Source organism: Chlamydotis macqueenii, chromosome 2 (assembly GCF_036417535.1).
Source record: "Chlamydotis macqueenii isolate bChlMac1 chromosome 2, bChlMac1.mat, whole genome shotgun sequence".
NCBI lineage: Eukaryota > Metazoa > Chordata > Aves > Otidiformes > Otididae > Chlamydotis > Chlamydotis macqueenii.
Window position 1 is genome coordinate 27,159,683 of NC_141557.1, and position 22,042 is coordinate 27,181,724.

Here is a 22,042-nt window from a genome sequence, read left to right on the forward strand (position 1 = left end):
ATTTAAATGATTTGGTTTCACCTGGAAAATGGCATTTCTGTGCAGAGTTTAGGGAAGGGACGGTGTAGGCATAACATGGCATAAATAATCATAGCCCTCATTGTTCCACACCATCAACAGCTGATGATAAAAGTTACAGCAGGCTGTGACCTTTCTTCATTTTGTCTATGTATTATAAGAATATAGTCCTGGCAGAATTATTTATTTTTAATAACTTATTCAAGTGCTGCACAATTATTCTTTTTTTTTCCTCTTTGCTTTGTGGGCAGTGTTAATGTCACTTTGTGGTGTATATGCAGACCTTTGGACATTGCAAAGACGCAGCCAAAAACATATCAATTGGACTTTTACATCTGTTGCCCTGGTATCTTTGTAAATGGATATTTTAATGTGGTGCGGCTTTTTTAGATGTTGTAAACTAAATTCAGAAATTCTCATTCATCTCTCTTCCCCTCAAAATAAGTTCTGCCCTCCTTTTTGAATCCCTTTAAAGCATTCTGCTAGTGCTATTTTGTGCTCATGCTTCAATTTTTTTCCTAACAGATCTCCACTACTACATTTGTGTAATATGAAAATGCAATTGAAGGTCCAAACAATGGTTAGAAAGGTTTTAATGTACTGAAGCCAGAAATACTAAAGATCTGTGAATCTTTATTGCTATTTATCTTATTGCCTTTAAAAATCAAACAATCTAGCGATGATACATTGAAGTGAACATTTCCGTGTTGTTTACACGCAAGTCAAAAGTAAACAAGAAGTTTCTTAGAAGCTGGCTTTAAAATAAAGTTCCTAGAAATACTAAACCAGCTTAAAGACAAAAGTAATCGGAAAAGAACACTTTAATCCTAGTTAATCCACATTATTGACCTATGTGCTCTAAAAAATAAATAAATAAAGATAATTATGTAGTCCTTTAATAATCTGTGTGGAGCTGGTTATTCATGAGAGAGGTCTGATTCAAAGATTAGCTACTGTGCTGGTTTTTGCCATTTCTGAGGACAGGTTAAGTGGATATATGTTTTATTTTGTGAGGAGACTGCCTATTCTTAACCTGGTTGTTTTGTTTGGTTTTTTTTTTTTTGTTTTGGATCCCCTTAGATCCCCTAAGGCTGAGGTAGACCAGAAGATGGTAGTAATACAATGGAATTAACAGTGTAAACTAAAAGTAATATTTCAAGGAGTTGTGGAGGCAAATATTTTGTTTGTTTTACTGAATAATTTACTGAGATTGCGTTTGGATGTAGATTTTCCTTTTTCTTTTTATTCAGAACCTTTGTGTAACAATTTTAGGTGTGTTTGTAAACTTGTTACTATGCAAAATCCAAACAGAGCATTTATACTTCTTTTTAGAGGAAAACGAAATATGCTATGTTCAGAAATACTCTGCAAGCATGTGTCAGAAATGTAGAAGCAGCAGTGGATATAACATAAGGTTTTCTGCTCAGAACTGACATTATATAGATTGTCACAGTGACATGGGATCGCCAGGCTGCCATCTAGAAAACAACTTTCAGAAAAATGCAGGGAGGGAAACTTTTTGAGCCACAATATTTGTTAGGGTTCTGACGGAAGCTTAGCTGTTGTGATTTAACTTTCTGCATCAGGTGTATTGGTGCCTGTATGTCACACACACATATGTGGGGGCTTCCATGCCTCTGAGAGGATGGTAGCACTTTAAGTATGAATTATTACTTTGGAGAAGATGTCTTATGATTATGTTGCATAAAAGTTACCTTAAATGAGTGTTCCGTCCTATGGATGAATTCTTCTCCCACAAAGTATTAACTCAGCTTTCTTCTTTCAGAGTTTCTAGAAGATGTCACAAAAAAAGTTCTTAGTAACTAACATGAATGTTTTTGGCAGCTGCTCACACATGAAGGGTAGTTATTGGCATGAGGTTGTGTATGATCATCTGCTCACTACAGTGCGTCCCACAGCAGCTAGTGGGACAAAGATGTAAATGGCCAAGTGATGGGTAGGCCAAGTGATTGATTTACAAATTTTTCTGTGGGATTTTCCCCTCTTGTACGTTATGTAAAAATTATTTCTTGTTTAAACATGCCTGAAATGCTATCAAGATAGAATAAAACACAGTGTTCCCTGGTATAGGAGAAATTATGAAGTTCAGTTTCTGAAGGACTTCCTTCAAGATCTAGTGCTTTTACTCTGCCACAACAGCGCTGGCTATTTCCCTGCATTATTACAGTGGCCTCCCTGGCCTTCATTCCCAGTGACCAGCTACAGCAATATTTGCCAACTGACCTGCTAGCAGGCCAAGAAGAACAGAGAGCAAGGGGTTTTTCCTTCAGCAGGGTCATTACTGGTGGTTTCTTTTTACTGCCCAGCTGCAGATGATTATATTCTGTAAACATCTTTGAGTCTTCTATCTCTGGGCCAGTTTCAGCCACATTTGACAATGTTTTCCTGTGTTATCAGGGAGAGAAGATCAGCCATGTAAGTCTAATTCCTTAGGAAACCAGCTTAAATTTGCATTATTTGTTTTCTAACATAATTTGCATTTATGTAGCAAGCTTCGTATGCAAATATTATGCTATCAGCACCTCAGTTTTTGACAGGCAAACAATTTTAATGCATGCTGGACCTACTGACATGCAAGTTACACAGTGTAACCAAGAGACTGAACAGGCAGACCATACTGCAGGTTTTTAAGTGCTAGGAGAATCTCTGTCCTCATCTAAGTGGGCTTCAGTGCGCTCTTTTCATTCTGGACAGGATTGCCTTTAGAATTACATCATGAATAAAACGGAAGGAGGGGAGTCCTAATCTCATAGTTAAATGAGGATAATGAAATAATCTTAATTTCATAGTGAGAAGTTGGTTGTTTTGATAAGTATTGACCTTTTGAGCAACACTTGAGCCTGTAATCTGAGATATGTTTTATAGGTTGGCTTAACAAGTGACAAGAAAATGATACTGCTAAAATGCGTTTGAGGGAGGTTGCTTGCCAGCAGTACACTGTGTGAGCTGTACTATTGTCTTCCACTGAGTTTGTTGTTGTTACTAATGTTTCCTCAAAGCCATTTACTGCTCATCAGGAACTGAAGATGTAAAGACTTTTATTGTTTTGAGATTAAACTTTTTATCATCCTTCCAAGCAAAATAAGAAAATGCAGGAAAGAGTGTGAAGATCATGACTGTCATATTCTCATCAAAGGTAAAGAAGACATAGTTAGGCAAGAGAAACAGACCAAATAAAAGCAAATAATATTGCCTTTGTCCCCATCCCTTGGAAAGGCAAAAAGGATCTAGTGGGAGACTGCAACTGTGGAAGAAAATCTGGCTTTCAAACTGCTGCTTCTTTTGCACTTGTTGCATACCAACCAATCCGTATAGAAATGTTGGATTATGCTAAGTGTAGACTTCTTTCACTACCCAGGAAGCAGATTTGAGAGTAAAGTGGAAAGGAAAGAGATTATATGAATTAACACTGAACTTCTCCAAACATGGAAAACTTTAAAGGACTTCTTGTTTTGTTCTTAACCTTAAAACAATGGACTTATTCTATGGGATGGTTGAGCTGGTCTAGGGGACCATGACAATAAGCTAACACTCTGTGATTCTGTAAACAATAAACCTGAAAAGAGTAATCATCTTAATTGCTTTTTTGAAAAAGAAAAGTTTTATAAGTTATTTACTTCCCCAGAAAAGTATGATTCACTTGGGCTTGGAAGGTTGCATTTGTTTTGATATGATGAGGAGGGGCTTAACTGACAGATAAAGTCAATGACAGGAAGACTTAAAGGTTCTCTAGGAATGTCAAGAACTGCAACTTAATGCATGTAGAGACTAGCCTATAGCATCTAATCTATGCCTTCCAGGCAGTTTTGCAGATATTTTTTTTAGGGACAATGCTCATGATGGATGCTAACATATAATAGATATGCTGCAGGCTTATCCGCAGAACAGTATCAGTTGAACAAAGGAAGAGCAGTGAATAGTTTTGAGGTTCTCCCTGAGGCATGGGCACACACTCACCCAGATAAGCACAGTTGTTGGGTCAGAAGACTTAGAGGACTTACAGTTCTCCTGTGTAGCTTTTGTTTTCAACTTCTTTCTTATGAGATGATTGAACATGTCATAAGCGCTTACTTGGATCTGCGCTATGTTGGTCGCTTCAGTACTAAGAATGTACTGAACAGCTGGTAAGTCATATCGCCTGTTCATTCCAATAGCAAAACTAGATAAGAAAGGTGCGCAGCATCTAGGGTAATGAACTCTAGAATGAGATTTCCAAACAGCAAAATGGAAAAGTGAGATCTATGGAAAGATGTACTGTGGTGAGGGGGTTCAGTGTATTTGTGGGCTACTTAGAAAGGCTGGTATGTGCATATAATAGAGGAGAAAGTAGTTGCATGGACACATACACCAGTAAAACAGAATTAGATTGATCCTCAGCATGTCTTCATGCTTGACATGAAAGTATGGTGAGTTAAAACCAACGTAAAATAACATTTCATCACAGGGGATTCTGGCTTATGGATAAATGAACTCTACAGCTTTCTTTGAACATGACTGTGGACCTGGAACTAACAAATAGTAGGGGGATAAATAAAACCAAGAGGAGAGAGGCTGTGGAGCCTCCGTCTTTGGAGACTCAAAATTCATTTGGGCAAGCACCTGAGGAACATAGTTTCAGTTAGAAATTAGCACTGTGCTGAACTGGAGGTTGGGCTAGTGTGACCTCCAGGGATTCCTTCCAACCAAAATTTTGCTATGAAACTTGGCTTTTGATTCATCAGCTTTCAGAAAGAGCTGGGCACTTCTTAAAAAAAAAAAAAAATTGGAGGTCAGGGGAAATGGAATGATTTAGCCGCAGTGAAGTGGTTGGAGATGGAGTTGGATTTAAACTCTAAGGGTCTTTTGGTTTAGGATCCAGGAAAGCTTTGAAAGAAGTTGAATTTTTCAATTGGAAATACAAAAAAGCACAGAAATAAAAAGCTTTTTGCAAACTTAAAAGTATATAGATCTGGGATACTGAAACTCTACAGGAGCCTCTAATCCTCTCATATTGTTTTGCTATTGCCATCTCCCTAAAAATTTTAGTCTGGGGGAAAAAAATTCATTTCTGTAGAGGGGTTCTTAATCTGTGGTTTTGCTGTGATCTTGATAGTGGGATGAGAGCTGAGAAGACCCTGACAGAATTGTTTAGGAAAATAGAGACTCTACATTAAGATCACCTGCAGAAGGAGGGGATACTGAAATGAAAGGGAGTGGCACTTTGGAGTGACACTCCCATAACCTTCAGTGGCATGTGCTGTGGTTGGATTTGCTGTTCCTCTTAATTGGGAAAGGACTGAACCTTGTTGCTTCATGTCTGTAAATGCAAAACCATTCAAGATAATGTTTACCTTGTTACAATTTCCTCCCTCCCTTTTAAAAGTTTGAAGAAATCAGTCTTTCAGTGTTCTCATTTTGCAAGGTTTATATAGGTTTTTCTCATGGTTCATCAGGATAATTAGAGAAGATACTGCTAAGTTTTACTGCTGGTCAAAGATTTATTTGTAGGACCCCTTAATACCCAGCTACAAAAACACTGTTGAAACTCAATATAAGGCTAACACAGACTTACCGTGTGCCTGCTCTGGCTAACACAGAGCTCTGCCTTAGCATGGGCTTACGCAGACTTCCTTCTCATTCACCCTTATGCAGCATAAACTCTTAAACTCTTGTTTTGCTGAAAGTTGCAGCTGTGGAGAATCTTTTTGCTGATATATTGGATTTTTAGGAGGTATTATTAGCTTGTTGAAATGAAACTGCTGTTGATATGAGAAGCTTTAATATGAAACCAGGATGAAATGACCTGAAACTAGGATGACTTCATTGTTTTGCCAACTACACATATTCTTATAAAGCTATTATGTCTTGGCCACGTGCACGTGGAAACTAATGAGGATTAATTTGTAAGTTTTGTAGCACTAATTCTAGACAGAATAGTAGTCTCACTTTAAGAAAAGAGAAGAACCACCTATCCATCCATGTCCCATCTCTCATTGAAGAGGACAGCACCTGATCAGGTGATTTGATATTTGATTCCTATGGGTAATTAGATGGTCTATTAATCACCAGTGGGAACTGTCAAATAGCTTACAGTTTATTGTATTTTGCTATAATTGTGTACAGTACATTTGGGGAGGAGGACTAGATAAACTTTAAAGGCTCTTTCCAATCCAAACTGTTCTGTGTTTCGATGCTCGTTAGCAAAGATTTCTAAAGGTCTTCCCTCTGTCTTCTGTTCATTGTCCTGATCCCATAAAACTAGTACAATTTTGTGTTCTGGATACTGCCATCAGTGTTCCCTAGTACTGCCCACTGCAGTCCCTAGCTCACTCGCTGGCAGGAAGGGGCTGGTAAGCATATTTGACTGATACTCTGGATTGGCAGCTCAGCACTCTCCTTTGGTACTAAAAGTAGCTACGGACTCTTCTTGAAAGGAAACAGGGCGACTGAGATGAGGCTTGGGGATGAAAATGGCAGTGAGGAGAAAAGCAGCCACTTGACATTCATTGCTGATTGCCTGTCTGCTGTATGCGCAGAGAAAGGAAAAGAGCTTTTTACTAATAAACGTGCAGTGGTGCTGGAAGCAAATGGAAGCTGTGAGACCTTGGCAGTGGGTGCTGAGAAACAAGCAGGGCTGGGGAGGGACTGAGCATTTCGTCGCTGCTGAAGGAGCCGGAGGCTATTTAAATGAGGTTAAGAGAAGAGCAGGACTCAGAAAAGTGATACTGTCTCTTTACATGGAAGTGAGATTGTAGGGAGTTCTGAGACTCAGATGTTGGGAAGGGAGAGGGAGTTACAATACTTTTTCAATACCTCCCTCGGCTGAAAGCACTACTACTGTCAATGGGCCGAAGCCTGAACTTCTGTTGGTTTGTTCTGGAGCAGTGACTTAAAATTGGTGTGTCTGGCCTATCGTCTTTATCTCAGGGAGAGAGAGGGGACTGATGAGTAAGGAAGAGGGGCAAGAGATAGTAATAAAACCTTGATGCTTCCACAGAGTCAGCCTCTCCTGTTTTCAGGTCCTACTAATCCTCTCTTAAAACTTTCTGTCTTTTTGCTTTCAAGTAGAAGCCAGAAAACTCTTTATTCTTGCCATTTCTATGTAGGGTAAAGAAGATAATGACAGGCAACAAAGAGTTAAGCAACTAACAAGTATGGAAAATAACTGTCTTCCTTTTGAAGCTGAAGATGACGTTTGAAAAGCCATTATTTGGTAGATAGTTACTTCATGCTGTCTTGCACATGCTTCACTGTCTCACAGGATTCTTGCACAGTCCAGGACAAATGGCAATCGAAGTTACAGAAGACTCTAAAATGTGTTAACAATTGGTTTTCATTTTTTAAACTGAGGGTGGGATAGACTTCTAAATGCTGTCTGTTGATCAAGAGACTACACAGCTTGAAGATAACAAAATGCTGGAAGAGGAAAGAGTATAAATAGCAACTCCACTTCCTTGTTGAGTAGAAGCCAAACTTGTGGTTGAACCCTTCTGTATGAGAGTTTGCTGAGGTCCAGATAGGCAGCTGAATCCAGATTTCTGAAGAAATAAAAAATTCTGAGGTCTGAGGGGGGATGTACATAGTACATTACTGAAGACTGGACTGAATAGCTCTTTCCTGTGCAACACCTGGCTGCAATTCTTGGAAAAACAAGATACCAGAGGAACTTGGAGAATGTTGGTGTAAATCCAGCACCAGCTCAGTGAAAGGAGAAACGTATGTCTGACCTTTGAGTGCAACACCATTCATTTGGGCCTGCAAGAGGCTTAATATAACTTAAGAACAGCCTCCCAGGACTGAGGATTTGAAATGTGGGCTTATCTGGACAGTAGGATAAATATGTCTACTGCTGTCTTTTCAAACTTGAAAATATTTTTCCATTGATAAGTAAGGGAATCTTTTACAGCAATAAGCATGATTATTTTTTTCCTGATAAATTTTCCCAATAATATCCTGCATACTACAGATCATGCTGCTGATGTTTAAACCATATTACACTGCATGAAGCAACCTTAATTTCTAATTCTTACAGTCTCTAAATAGTATATGACATTTTTAGTTGTATGACTTAGCCTTTTTTTTTTAATAGGACTTTTATGACTAAAACTTTGTATAAGGCTTTTAAACCAAGGGATATATGAGCCAGCATCTAATTGTTTTGTAAAATGAATCATTTTGTCTGTTATCTCTTAACGAAAATACAGCTTTAAACTTGTTCTAATTTAAACAAATTAATTCAAGAAATTTTATGGCCTACATTTATACAGGAGGTTAGGCTAGATGATGATGGTGCTCCCTCTGGCCTTATCTCTGAACATATTCTCATGAAAGACTTTTTTGAGGGGTGGTGGTGGGTGTTTGGTATTTTGCAGCCCTTCCTGCTAAGATCATGTGTTTATGACTTTTTCAGAGCTGAATTTCAGTTGCTTAGTTTGGCAAAATTGTAATTATGTGCCTATTTACATCAGGATTATGTAAGGGGAATTATCTGGGTTTGGGGTTTTTTTTTGCAGGGTGTTTGAGGGGGAAGAATGGTTTGGTTGTTTGGGTTTTTTTCACAGTCAAAAACTATCAACCAGAATGTGTAAAGTGCTCAAAAGAATCCACGTTAGTTCCTGCTTTCAAAAGGCCTGTGCTGTCATGGGATGTTTGTCTATTTGGCGTTTACCTTCATCCGCCTTCCTAACATGTAGGTAGACGGGTTGTGGGGTGGCAGTGGAGAACGGGAAAAGCCAGATCAGAGGGAAGAGAGACTGTAACTTCCAGTTAAGGGAAGAGATTAGATTTTAGGTCAATGGGAAACCAAGACAAGCTGAACAAAAAAAAATTTGGGAGTGGCTAAACAAGATGGGTCACCTATGGCAAGCTTGATAAGGTTGGGAACTGGTAGAGCTGAGGAGGTATTTGAGAATTAATTCATTTTTTGGCCTAGTAGAAATAAAGATGATGAATGTGTTTGGCTATTTGTGATAGGAACTGGTGAAATTAGTACGGTGAAAGCACTGGTTTCTCTGGAAAACTATTCTATCCTAGTGGATATCTTTGGCAGCTCGGTGTGCAGCTGCCTATAGCTGCTTTAACTCCATTAACTCAAATAATAACAGTTCTATACAAAGATTCATGGCTTATCCTTGCAGGACCATATGCCTGAAAATTTGGCAAGATGTTGGGGTTTTCCCATTTGCTGCTTTATTTTTTTTATTTTTTTTTTAAAGTAAATAAGAGCTCTGCATTAAATTTCAGTTTACAAAGGCAATTTGAGTTGTGAAACACTATAGATATTGCTACATTTTGGTCTCTGTAAGAACTTATGACCTCTGGGAATTGGATGTCAAAGTTCTAAGTAAAAAAAAATTAATTTCTCTACACATGTGCGTTTCTTATTCTTCCTTTCCAGTGAACATTTTTACATTTTTGACCTTTTGATCTTGATTTCAAACTAAGATTTCTTTTAATCTTAAGGAAAAACTAATCACAGGAAAAATGTATATTCTGGATAGCATTAACACACATGAATTTGGTCTCTTGCATATAAAAACTTCCAAGTGCTTTCTCAGGAATGGTATGGAATGACAAAGGGTAAAAAATTGTTTTCTGTGTTTCTTAAATCTCCAATGTAACTCTCTTTCAGGATGTTTGTGCATACACCCAACTTTACCCAGCATGTGCCATCTCTCTGACTTCAAGTAGCTGTCCCTTTGCTACTGAGTGGCTGTGGAGCATTTCCCTTACAAACTTGATGAGTCTTTGTCCAGCTTGCTGCAGTCAAGTTTCCTCTTCACAGGTCTCCGTGCAGCCAGCATAAGTTCCCTTGACAAATCCTCACTTGAGGGAGGGGTATCCTGTGGAGTCTTCCCTCCTGCATCCTTCATGGAATGTAGGACTAGAAGGGAATACAAAAGGTCATTCATCTTTCTTGTCTTGGAGGAATTGAAACTATTCATGACAGATGTTTCTTTGACCTACCTCTGAAATCTTTTGAAGATGGACCAGTGTTTAGAGAGACCATTTCCTTACGTTGTTTCAAGTGCTTAAGTAGCCTTACTCCTGGAGAAGCTGATCTAGCCTAAATTTGCTACAAGTTAAACTTGTTTGCACTCTTATCAAACATACCAAAAATATGTCTTGCTGTCCTCTTCATGTATCCATTAACCATTTTCATGCCTTCCCAAGTTTTTGCAATCTTTCATTGCAGAGTGCTTTCACAAAACATGTGATATTTTTTCTTTGCAGACCTCTCTACTTCATTACAAATGTAAACTAATGGCTTGACATAATTTATTTTCATGGTTGTCACCTCATTATCTTATAGGTGCTTACAAATTTTGTTTTTCACAGTGTTGTGAGGTGGAATTAAAGATGAGCTGACTCCCCATCTCCTTTGGTCTCCCCCCCACCTTTTTTTTTTTGAAGAGATGGTGCGAATACAAATGCTTTAGAATATTTTATGTAGAGAGTTACTAGTTTACTGAGGAGCATTTTTCAACTCCAGAAAAGATCTGCCGTCGTACTGGGTGCTTGTGCTGCTGTGTCTCCTTTGTTTGACACTTTGCCAGTATTAGTAGTGGTCTTAAAGTGTACAAAAATAAGGGCCCTGCTTTTTTTCTTTCTCTCTTTTTTTTTTTCTCTGAATTTTTCCGTTTAACTAATCGACACAGACTAATTCCCAGGTTTTGAAGACCACTTCTCAATGTCTCTCTCTTTCCTTGTGTTCAAAATTGTAAAATATACATGTGGCAACAGAGTTCCCCCTTTCCCGGGGAATTGTATAATTTTGTTTTAGGAAGACTCAAGAGTTATTCCATATAAAATGTGAAAGATTTCAGTGATTTAATAGGTATTTTTGTTTATCTTGCTAGGTGACACAATTGATGATCAAAGTAGAGAGTCAAAGGATAAAACTTCATTTCCGGAGACCAGACCGATGTACAACCAACCTCTACAGGTAGGAGATTATTTCCTTAAGCGCACATAATGAAACTTCCAGAGCAGCTCCTGTAAGAGGCATGAGTGTCCTGCAGGAGAAGGTTTCAACACATTGACATCTTCCATAGTCTGAGTGCCTCCTCAGCCTTCCTTGTCATCTATCATAAAGGAAGCATTGCTAGCAATTCGATGGCAATATTATCAAGGCCACCGATACTGATTTGAAAAAGAAATAGTAAGAAGGCTGGGCTGAGTATCTTATTTTTATACTTGAGATGTGCAGGCATGAAACTAGAAATGTATTAGAAACACGTAGCTGGAATGTTAATGAATTGCATAGAAGCATTAGCATGGTAAGTAGTGATGGAAAATGTCAAATATTTACATAAGTCATTTATTTCCACAGCCACCATTATAAGTAACATGTTGTGAGTGTGTGAGGATAATAGACTGTCCTCATTGTGTGCTTGCTTTCTGTTTTAGTACTGTGTGGCTGTAAATCTGGACTTCTTTTTTGTCATGTAGTTTATTTAATATTTAACCCCTGTATACCAAAGAGGGCTTTTCAGACTATTTATGCATATGATGTACACATCTATTCTTCTCCACCTCACCCAAAAATGGTTTTGCAATGAGTATGAGCCTGTTTTCCACTGCCATATAGTTTTAGATATTGGCGAGATAACTGTGAGACATTTTACTTGGACTTTTTCTGCTTTTGTGGTTGCTTGGGGTTTTGTTTTTTTTTTTGCTTGACCTATGCTTTCTCTCTCTCTTTCTCATATCTAGCCTTAGAACTAACTATGTCTCTGTCTCTCTCTTCTTGATGCCATTTTAGTATTTAATATTACTAAGTCCCTTGGTATATCAGAGGTCTGTGTGATAATGTTGCATCTTTAAGAGTGGTCAAGATGTGTGTGTTATCCGTAGTCTCCTTTTTAAATTTCAGATTAAAAACTGTGTCTGCAATTTGTGTACAGAAATCTTTAATTCATCATAAGTAGTGAGTGGTTTGCCTTCTGATAATGTGGAAGTATGAATTAGTTAGAATTAATTGCAAAATTTTAGTCTGACTTCTGGATCCATGCACATCTGAGCCAGGGTGTTTTGCAACTGAAGTCCTGCAATTTTGAGGCGGTGTTATGCATTGATGTTGTGGTTGCCTACTGCACAGACATGGTTTCTCTTAATGTGATGTTCTCTCTAGGTATTGTGAACTGCCACTTATCGTAGCGTTAGTGGTTTGTTCAATTTTGAGGAATTTCAGTAAAACAGGAACCTGTGTAGATTTTAAGTGTTTCTGAGTTAGAGAACAGAAGCAAAGTTTTCAAAATAAAATAGCAGATATTACAGTGAAAATAAAACAAAGGTTTAATTTAATCTTTCTATTAGAAGACTTATATGTCACAAAAATACTCATATGAACTGGCTTGCAACAACATCACTTAATTTAAAATACAACGTTTGGTAGTATTTAAGTCATAAATTCCAGTCTAGATTTCAGTATTTGAAGTTCATGTTTACTCGAAGGAATTCTCAATTTCTCAAATTAAATAGAGTAACTGAGGATCACGGAAATGAAATGGATAATTCTGCCATTGGGAAAGCAATATTGCTATTTGCAGTAGTGGGTATCTTTTTATAAATTTGTGAGAGAACTCTTACCAATGTAGCAAAACTGGAAAAGCATTTTATTACATATTCAATATGTCCTATTAATTGAAATAATAAACTTGTTAGCATTAAAACAAGAATACTTCAAAAACATAGTACAGTATTTAAAAGATATTTGTTAAACTGCAAAGTAGTATCAGATATTTGTCATGCAAAGTTGAACAGAAGTTGAACAATTTAGTTCTTCAACTGCATCTTTCAATTGCTGGAAACTTGCTTTTATTTTAAAATATAAACTACTTTACAACTTATTAATGTAGACTTTGTGAAACATGGAAAATGCTTTTGGAAATGTGATTTGAAGAAGAATGAAGTAATACTTTGTTCATGGGTCACTTCCTTATTCAAAAGGAAAATGAGGTTGTTTGATTTTTTGAAGAAAGAACCTTCTGGAGTATTTTTTCATAACTGTCATCATCTTTGGAATTTCCCATTTACTTAGGTACTGTTGGATTTGTTCGCTGTACAATTGCTGAATTCTCGAGTACATATTTTTGTGCGATCTTGCGTAAATTATTTAAACTAATGCACAAACCAAGGCTTACACCAAGATCATCTTGCTGCAACTAGCAACATGTAATGGAACGTCTTGTAAGAACGCCATACCTGCAGTCCGTGTTATTTTAAGAGGTTTCGATATTGCATGTGTGTTAGAGGAACTGCAGATATTTAGAAACCTGTTGGAGGAAGGGTGTTCTCAAAGGCCAACTTTAGTCCAAATATTTCATCTTCTGCTGCAGAGAGCAGGAACAGAAGCTCCTACTTTGAACAGTCCTATGTGGAGTATCCTCTCCATCTCCACGAGTACGGATGGAGGGTTCAGAGCATCGTCTCCCCGTGCCGATTGAGTCCTAGGGAGATGCGTTGTCTGGCAGGGTGATGAGCACTCTGGGCCTAATCATGTACGATCCCACTGAAGTTGCTTCAGGCTGATGAACTAAAAGTCATATGCACATTTAAGTGCTTTTCTGGATCGAAGCCAAAATGCGTAGCACTCTGCAGGGCCGGGTACTTAAATTAGTCTCTTTGTGACACTGAAATACAAAGCTTCTAATTTTAACTGCAACACCATCATAACAGAAAGAGATATTGCAGTTTTATTTTTTCATGCTTGCGAGTTTTCCATTATTATAGTACAATTTCCAGATAATTCAATCTTTATCTGCTTTCACTGGGAATTTAAGGTTATAGAAAATAACAGAATGGAAAGGTTAGTTTTGATATATGAAGAGTGCTAGAAACGCTAGTAATGTGCTGGGGTTATTTTTAATAATGAGCTATTCCATTGGTAAAGCAAATTAGTGTAACCATGTATTTTTGTCCTACTGTGAGAGCGATTATGTAGCATATCTATTAGGAGACATAAAAATATTTTTGACAGATGGTATGGCTGTGAATTAGGATTTATGAAGATTATGTATGTCTGTTGTCCAGGACACCTGGGATTATTAAATTGATGTAAGAAACAACAACAAAAAAAATTACATTTCTGGTAATAGCTGCAGTGTTTTGTGTCTCCCTACTGTCACCTCAAGAAGCAGCTCGTGTTTATTTGATATTGCACTTCTTGATAATCTGACAGGCGCTTTTTAGCCAACAGATGTCAGCAGATTTAATGGGTGAAAACTGTTGTGTACCAGTAAGTGTATTAAAATAAACTACTAAAAATGAGAGGCATCTTTAGATTGTCAATTAAGATTTTTCTCTTACTGTGTGGTGTTTTTTTTGTTTTGTTTTTCTTTATAGTTCTATTTCTCCCTCTGAAACTCAATAGCTATTGCGTTCTATCTAAGGAGCTTGTTATACGTTTTCTAGGGCAAGACAGAATCCCCCAAGGGATTGCTTAATCCATAATTATCTAATTTATATGTTGTTGTTATAGCCACTCTTAATTATGTACCTTGCTGTGATACTTACCATCATAGGACATAGTTTTCTTTATGAATTGCAATAGTTTTGTTATAGTTCTTGTGCCCTTTCTTTGTATAGTTTGCTACTACAAACTGAGAATGTAGCAAATAGAAAGATTATGTTTCGTGAAGTAAATTTACAGTTATCAATATTTTTCTGTATATAGATACTGGTGTGCACTGTTTTGGGACAAGCATCTAAATAAATTAGAAAAAAATATTTTTATATCTGAATGGGCAGATAATATTCTCATTAAACTGATCCTTTGTAAAGCTGCTAGGTAAGGATTCTGAATGTAAATAACAGTTTTCTGGGCATATGGCTAGGGGTCATGTTAGTCAATTGAAAAGACAGAAGTATTATGAGATATAAAATACCAAGGAAGAGATAACGGGAGTTGTGAGTGCACAGAGTAGAGGAAAAAATTCATTTAATTTTCTTTTTACTCAGCTAGAGAAATTAGCAAGTATTGCTCAAGCTGATAGAGTTTTAAGATACCCTTTTGAGCAAATCACCTGATATAATTCTAGGGCATAAATGCTAATGTTATCTTTTTTTCCTTTTTGAAAAAAAAAAAATTAATGGGTTCTTCCAGACCTGTTATTGCCTAGTTTTTACTAAAGCTTGGCTGTCTGGAGTATTTTTACAAGTTAGTGGAAAATGAGATATTACTGATCTCCATTCAGTCACCCGACTCTTAGCTTCTATGGTTCAGAGGGTCCCATATGTAAAAACTCAAGAAGGGTGTTCTGGGCTAGATTTACTGCATCATTTGAAATTCCCTACATTTATGTTTGAGCAGGTGCTTTATAGTTCAGAATTATTGGCCAATTTTTGTGATTAGTTTCTTCCATTTTGACAAATTGCAGTGTCTGTAGAAAATGTTACTGTTGGATTGGCTTTTTTTTTTTTTTTTTTTTTTAAGCTCTCATAAGCTAGAATTCTAGTCATGGCCTGGTTAGATTAATTGCTTGTCATATGTCATATTAGCTCCAAGATCTTCTTTTTCAGCTACAAAGTCCTTAAAGCATGCTGGCCCATATTTTCTCTCTCCTTAATTGAGTATGTAAGCAATAATCACTTAATGAAATTATCCACTCTTAGAAGGGACTGGAATAAGTCTGCAGCAGGTCATCAAGGGTGTGCTTTTCTGTGAATCCTGGTACCATGAGAAGAAAGATCTTAGGTTTTACTCAACTGTTGTGTAGGATCCTAAGCTATAGGAAGTGAAGTTTTAATGTTACCTTTAAGAAAGGATTACTAGTTTTCAGTGTTGGTGGCTGCAGTGGACATTGTCTTTCTTAGCTCCCTCCATCCTTTGCACGTATAGTCAATAGCTGGCAGTTCTTTGGGGGACCCGTGTGCAGCCACAGATCGGAAGTGCATACCAAGGAGAACTGCCATATGATAAGGAGAGCCCAGTATATGGTTGTGATCTTACTGAGGACGAAAGTAAAAAGCCCAGTCAGCTAAAAAAAATCTCAGCTGTTACATATTACAACTATTCCTATGCAATAGCATATTTACTTTATAAAGCTTCATTGTATTGTAATGTTCATATTGCTATCGATTTGATAATTGATATTGACCAAATATTTAACAGGGCTTTTCATATTAGGAGGATCTCCAAAACGTATGGACCACTGGACTTCTGTGTGCCCTCAACAGCTGGGCAACTTGGGGGGGGAGAGGAAAGTGTATGTACATATTATATATAAATATATTAGATAGTCATAGAACAGAGGTAAAATTTAAGCACCGTGATAATCCGTAAGAAAGTCTCCTTCTGCGCATCACGAAGGCTAAGTTGCAACGGCCTCACAAACAGCATTTTATATACTTTAATTTGTGTGATCTATTGACCCAAGGTCAACCAATAAGACCTGGGGTGTCTTGTAAGACTACCACTTTGTAGAGTTTTTCTCCATTCTTAAGTGAAGAGTTAGACTTGTTATATCTGTAACACGATACACAGCTGGGGTTATTTCAGATACTTAGCAATCACAGTAACATCAAGAATGCTATGTCCATTGTCTTTTTTCTTAAAGGTAAGCGTTATATTTTTAGATATAGGGAACTGGAGTGGGAATTGAGAGATGTGAATTAACGTGGTTGTCATCAACTTCCTCTCTGAACTTAGAAAACAGTTCATTTTGAAAAAAGTCATGCAGTGCTCTCTTACAAAGCACTTTTCTATAGCACTTTGCAAGTGTGAAATACTGTTAAACCCTTTGTTCAGCTTCAGTTGAGATTTCATTACAACAAGAACTGAGGAAACCTTAGAGTCTTTTAAGATGGGACTTGAATGTTCTGCCTGGCCAGCAAATACACATAAACACAACAAATGGATTGGAGATTCCTCCCTCCCACAGCCCTGCCTGTGGCGTCCAGAGACCATGCTGTGGTCGGTCTGTATGATCGGCGAGGTTTGAGCAACAGAAGACAAAACTACTTCCTGTAAGGAAAGAATGGCACACAAGCAGGGTGTATTTTCTTCGATTAGTGCCTGCAAATATCAAAGTACATATCTGCATGTAGAAAGTTCATAAAATTGTAAAATTAGCCTGACTGGCAGCCTCTTCATTTTGAGAGCTAGTGAGTTTGGGCAGAGACTCACTATACCCTTGAGTTAATTGCTTGCTTATTCAGTTATATTGGGTGGTTATCTGTAGCAGGAAATGCTCAAATTGGGTGCCCAGATGTTCCCATCACGTTTTTTAGCCTTTCTCTAATTTTAAGAGTAGCTTAATCCCCAGATAAAACTACTGATTATCCTGTATCTCTTGCCCAAACACGTGCGGTTGGACTAAAAGCCAGTAATGCTGGTTCACTTTGCTGCTGTCAACAGATTGATTGGTCAGTCATCCTGCCTCTGGGAGCAACCCTTCTGGGCTTTCTAAATATTAAAATTGATCTAAAATGCAATGTAGATCATACATCGCTTGATGAGACTGTATGCTAATACAGCCTGATGGTACAGTGATATTTACAACATGATGTATTCGCTGAAAATGGTGGCTGAAAGACTGTGGTATAGGGCAACTTATTAGTAATTATTCTAAAGAGCAAGTAAGGAAAATAACAATGTCCTTAGGTTAATTTCACTGCCACTTTCTGGGGAGGGTGGGGAAAAACCACAAAACCCACCACAAACAGCAGTGGGCAGTCCATTTTCATGGAAAGGAAGTATGACATGAAAACTGCCTCATTTCAGTCCAAAATGCTAATAGTGACAAGACAGGAATATGTTTTTCTGTACTTTCCATCAGCGTGGTTTGATCCTTTCACCACAATCTGCTACTGCTATAATTTCAGCCTTGAAAAAAATCCCTAAAACTTCACCAATATTCAGTTCTATCAGATTTGTGAAAGACTGCATTGGGTAGCACAAAATCAAATTTTGCTCTAAAGCACTTCTAAAAAAATACAAGATAAAATTGAAAATATTTGTTTGCAAATTTCTTTTCTTTGCTTCCACAGTATTACAAATTTTAAGAATTCTTTTCTCATGTTGTAATGCAATTAGTAGTCCAGCTTGATAAAAACAAATGTATTTAAAAAGCCAAAACAGTACTCTTCCTTTTCATTATGGTCCAGTTATCTTCCTTCCATAGAGAACTAGCAGAGAACCTTAAAGAGGCCACCTTAATTGAAAGAGATGACCAATGTTTATTTCCTTTTATTTATTTAATGAATTATTTGGTCCTTTACTGCTCTAAAAGTCCTCATGCTTTTATTCCTTCATCTCAAAAGCCTACGCAGTAGGTGCTAAGGACAACACAGTCTTGTTACTGCCTGTAGATTGACACTTTACAAACTCTTACTCCTCCTAAGCTGTTTGCTGAAGGTGCCATTGAGAAATGCTCCAGCTACACACTGTGTATAGAGGAACTGAAAGTCAAATATCCATCCTTCCTTCCTCTTATTGACTTGAATCTCTGTGGAGATAGCAGGTAAAATGTGTGGGGAGATACTTGCCTAATTCACTTTTTCAGCATTAGAGTATTTTAAATTTCTAAATAGGGCATATTGCTAGTCTTGTCACATGCCTTGATTTCAAGCAGCAGGATAAAAACCTCAGAATAAAGCACTTAGTACAGCAATTTTTATTCACACATCTGCCTGAGAATTAGTTTATGTTCTTCAAGACTGAGGAGAGAGACAGGGGTTTAGTTACCTAACAGAACTTCTGGAATCATCACTGAGGACGTTGTTTGCAGGTATTGCTGGAGGAAGCTTCACTTGGATGCAGACTAGTAATTCTTTCCTGTTCACTCTACTTAATTAGGTTTTTCAGAAAACCAAATCCAATATAATTTCCTTTTCCTTTCCTTTCCATTGTAGATGGAAATTGTTATCCCTCTTTTACCTCTCACTGATATTAATGTTCTAGTGAGACCTTTAATGGATGTTGCTGACTACCTCAGTTACTCAAGGAGACATCACCTTTTCTTCTCGAAACAATAACTTCTGATTTAGGCAGCTTTTCCCAGTTGGTCCAACTTGCTGAAAAATTTACTGGCTTTTTTTGTGAAACCATGTTTGCTAAATATTTTCTTACTAGTCTTTTATGTTTAATTGACTTTTCTAAGTTCTTTTCTTAAATAGACAGCTTCCTTTCCCATTCAAGTCCTTGGATTTTCACACACTTAGCAGAATAATGAGGGAACACAGTATTATCTCTGCTCCATGGACATCTACTGTCTCAGAAACTGTCGTCTTTTACCTGCCATAGCAAGTTACCATACTGGAGTTTCTACAACAGCAGGAGTCGGGAACAAGAGGTAGAGACATGGAGGCAGAGACCCAGTTTGTCTAAGCTCCTCCTATTCAGGACATCAGTTTCCCAAAAAGCCTTCAGGATATTTTTTTTCCTTGGAGCAGTAGAGAAAAACTCAAATCTTGTTGTCATTAGCTACATCGGCCAAATGTAGCTGCTAAATTAAAACAGATTATTTAAATATTGTTTATTTCAATATGCAATTAAAGTTTCATAAAAAAATAATTTCTTAGTATATTCTCTGGCTATGATGAAAAGTTAAAATACAGCCTTTCCTCCTGATTCCAACTCTGTTAAAAGAGTATTTTCTAGGGAGGTGTGTAATCCTAGGTATTTAAAAATAACTAGTTATCCTAGTTATTTAAAAATTATTGCCCCACATATAAAGAACTCATTCATGGTTCAAAATTGCTTCAGTAGATAACTGAATTTTAGTAGTTAATATCTGAGTTTTGTGTTACTTCAGGAATGAAGATAGCAGCAGAATAAATGTGAGTACTTTGTGCTTTTGGATGACACTGAAGTTATAGAACAAATCCATTATCAGCATTTATCAGACTTCTCTGTTCATTTTGCAGTATATGGACTTGTGTTCAGTTCTGATTTGTGGCTGGGAATGCACTGCTGGATGTCTACGGCTGCCCGCATTTTCAATTACAGTTCTTCTGGCTTACTATAGTAATTTTTGTGAACTTTTTAATCTTTCAGCACATATGCTACAGAAAAAAATAATACAAAAAAAAATCTGGCCTAGTTAGTAACATCTCCTGGCACTGGCAGAAGCACAATGTGCTGAATATTGTTCATGTTGCTTATTACAATGGATGAGATACTTGCTATGAATAGCTCGCGTAGTGCTCCGAAGGAACAGAGGAACTAGATAAACTGTTCCTTACTGAACTCACATCTCTCTCTTTCTTCTAAGATACTTGCAAAATTGTTAATGAAGTACAACATTTTTATTTTTTTTTTCTTCTAGGATGAACAAATGAGATAGTTGGTTTAGACACTAAGATACACAGTCTTTTGTGGTACTTAAGAATACTTTCCAGGGTAGAATTGCATTTTACAAGTGTTTAATAAATAAAACTCATAGGTATCTCCAGTATTTACTAGGATAATTACACTAACACACTAGGATAATTAAACTAACACACTTTAACCGTGGAACATTGGAGTATCCACAGTTCAAATGGCAAACTTGCAATTCTTCCCCTTCACAGAGAGTAACAGTTTTGCCTGTGTCAGAGGGCAAGGAGCATGTACTAATTACAGAAAGTTCATTCTGCATTTAAAATGTCAAATTGTTCCTACATTACAGAAAAAGCTAGTTATAAATAATTACACTTTTCTAATTACTTTAAAGCCAAGAAGGATGTACAAATGTACATCATTATTGATACTGAAAGTGCAGTTTAGCAAAGGTTCCCCTCCTGTTCTTTGCAGGCCAGGGTACTCTGTGGGGAGCTTTGCTGTAATAACCAAAAACTGTAGAATGTCAGAGGTACTTTTCACTGCTTCTTTAGAATTTTTTTTTTTATTTAAGATTTCAGCAACCTTAACCTGACCTTGATTCTGTTCTAGTATAAGGAATGGCTGAAAAAGCATGCTTTAAAGTGGAAAATGACAAAGAAAAATATCTAAAATATATGTCACAAATCAGCAAAAATATACTTAAATGCTTATTTTAAAATCTGGTTCTGTTTTACTCTGAACAGCAATAGTGATAAATGGAGAAAAAACATGCTGCCTACTAATCACACAAAATTTATACAGGTAGCAGGAGCTCTTTAAGAAAGACAAATCACTGCTGTATTACAGCATGAGAGTCATAAGAAGCTGGGAAACAAGAGCCCGAAGTAAACGGGAAAGCTGATTTCCATTGACAGCCATTGTTGCTTCTAAAAGCCTCTCCAAGGACTATCTCAGCCCAAAGCTTTCAGCATGGAAGTCTGCCCTCTTGCAACCACTGACAACACCAGTCTTGGGCTAGTGTTACAATCCCCTTCACTGCATTTCTGTTAAGAAAGCAATGAAGCGACCAGAAGCCATTTGGATATGGCAAGGAGCTACTGCAAGGTCTCCAGCACTACTTCCCCCATCTACTTTTGCTCTTCCAGATAGCAATAACTTTTTTCCTGAGTCCCTGGAGGGGATGCTAACTAAACTTTAGGGTGAGCCTCAAAAGAATAGCAGCTCTCATGATTCACGTGAGGTTTTCTGAACCATCTCAGGGACATCTGTATTGTGCTTGTCTGGGTGGGTTTCTTCCCTCCTTACAGTTCTGTAAGGATATAAGTCTTACTGGTGTGTTGGGTATGGGGGTGTTTTGTTGTTGATGTTTTGCATTGGGTTTTTTGTGGCATTTAAAAACGTGCACTTTTTCCCTCTCCAGCAAGGTTTTACTGATCCTTTTTTCCTAGCTTAAATTTTCAAATACAAAGTGCGAAACAATTCAGAGCACCTTGTGAGTAATTTTTCTTTCCCCCTCTGTTCCTCTTTGCCGTTACTGTTCTTATTTGAAAAGTGAATCGTTGTCATCAATGAAGATGCTCACTCTGGAATTTCTACAAATTTTCTAAAAAGGCCCAGTGAATACTCTAAAAAGCATCAACTGAAACGCAATTGGAACAACAATCCAGTAAGACAATTTCCATTTCTAGGTACATCAGAAATAACTACATAATGCTAAATAAATTCTGAGATACATTGTGAAGCCCTATTTGCTGTAAT

At 37.3% G+C, this 22,042-nt stretch overlaps 1 protein-coding gene across 2 annotated transcripts in view; it reads left to right on the forward strand.

Moving 5' to 3' along the window:
• The window catches only part of UMAD1 (UBAP1-MVB12-associated (UMA) domain containing 1), a 79,962-nt gene that overhangs the window by 50,916 nt on the left and 7,004 nt on the right, over positions 1-22,042 (forward strand). For both annotated transcript variants that reach the window (XM_086742565.1, XM_086742566.1), the window contains exon 3: positions 10,878-10,963. In XM_086742565.1, coding sequence (XP_086598691.1) covers positions 10,878-10,963 — 86 coding nt within the window. The remainder of the gene's footprint in view (positions 1-10,877; positions 10,964-22,042) is intronic.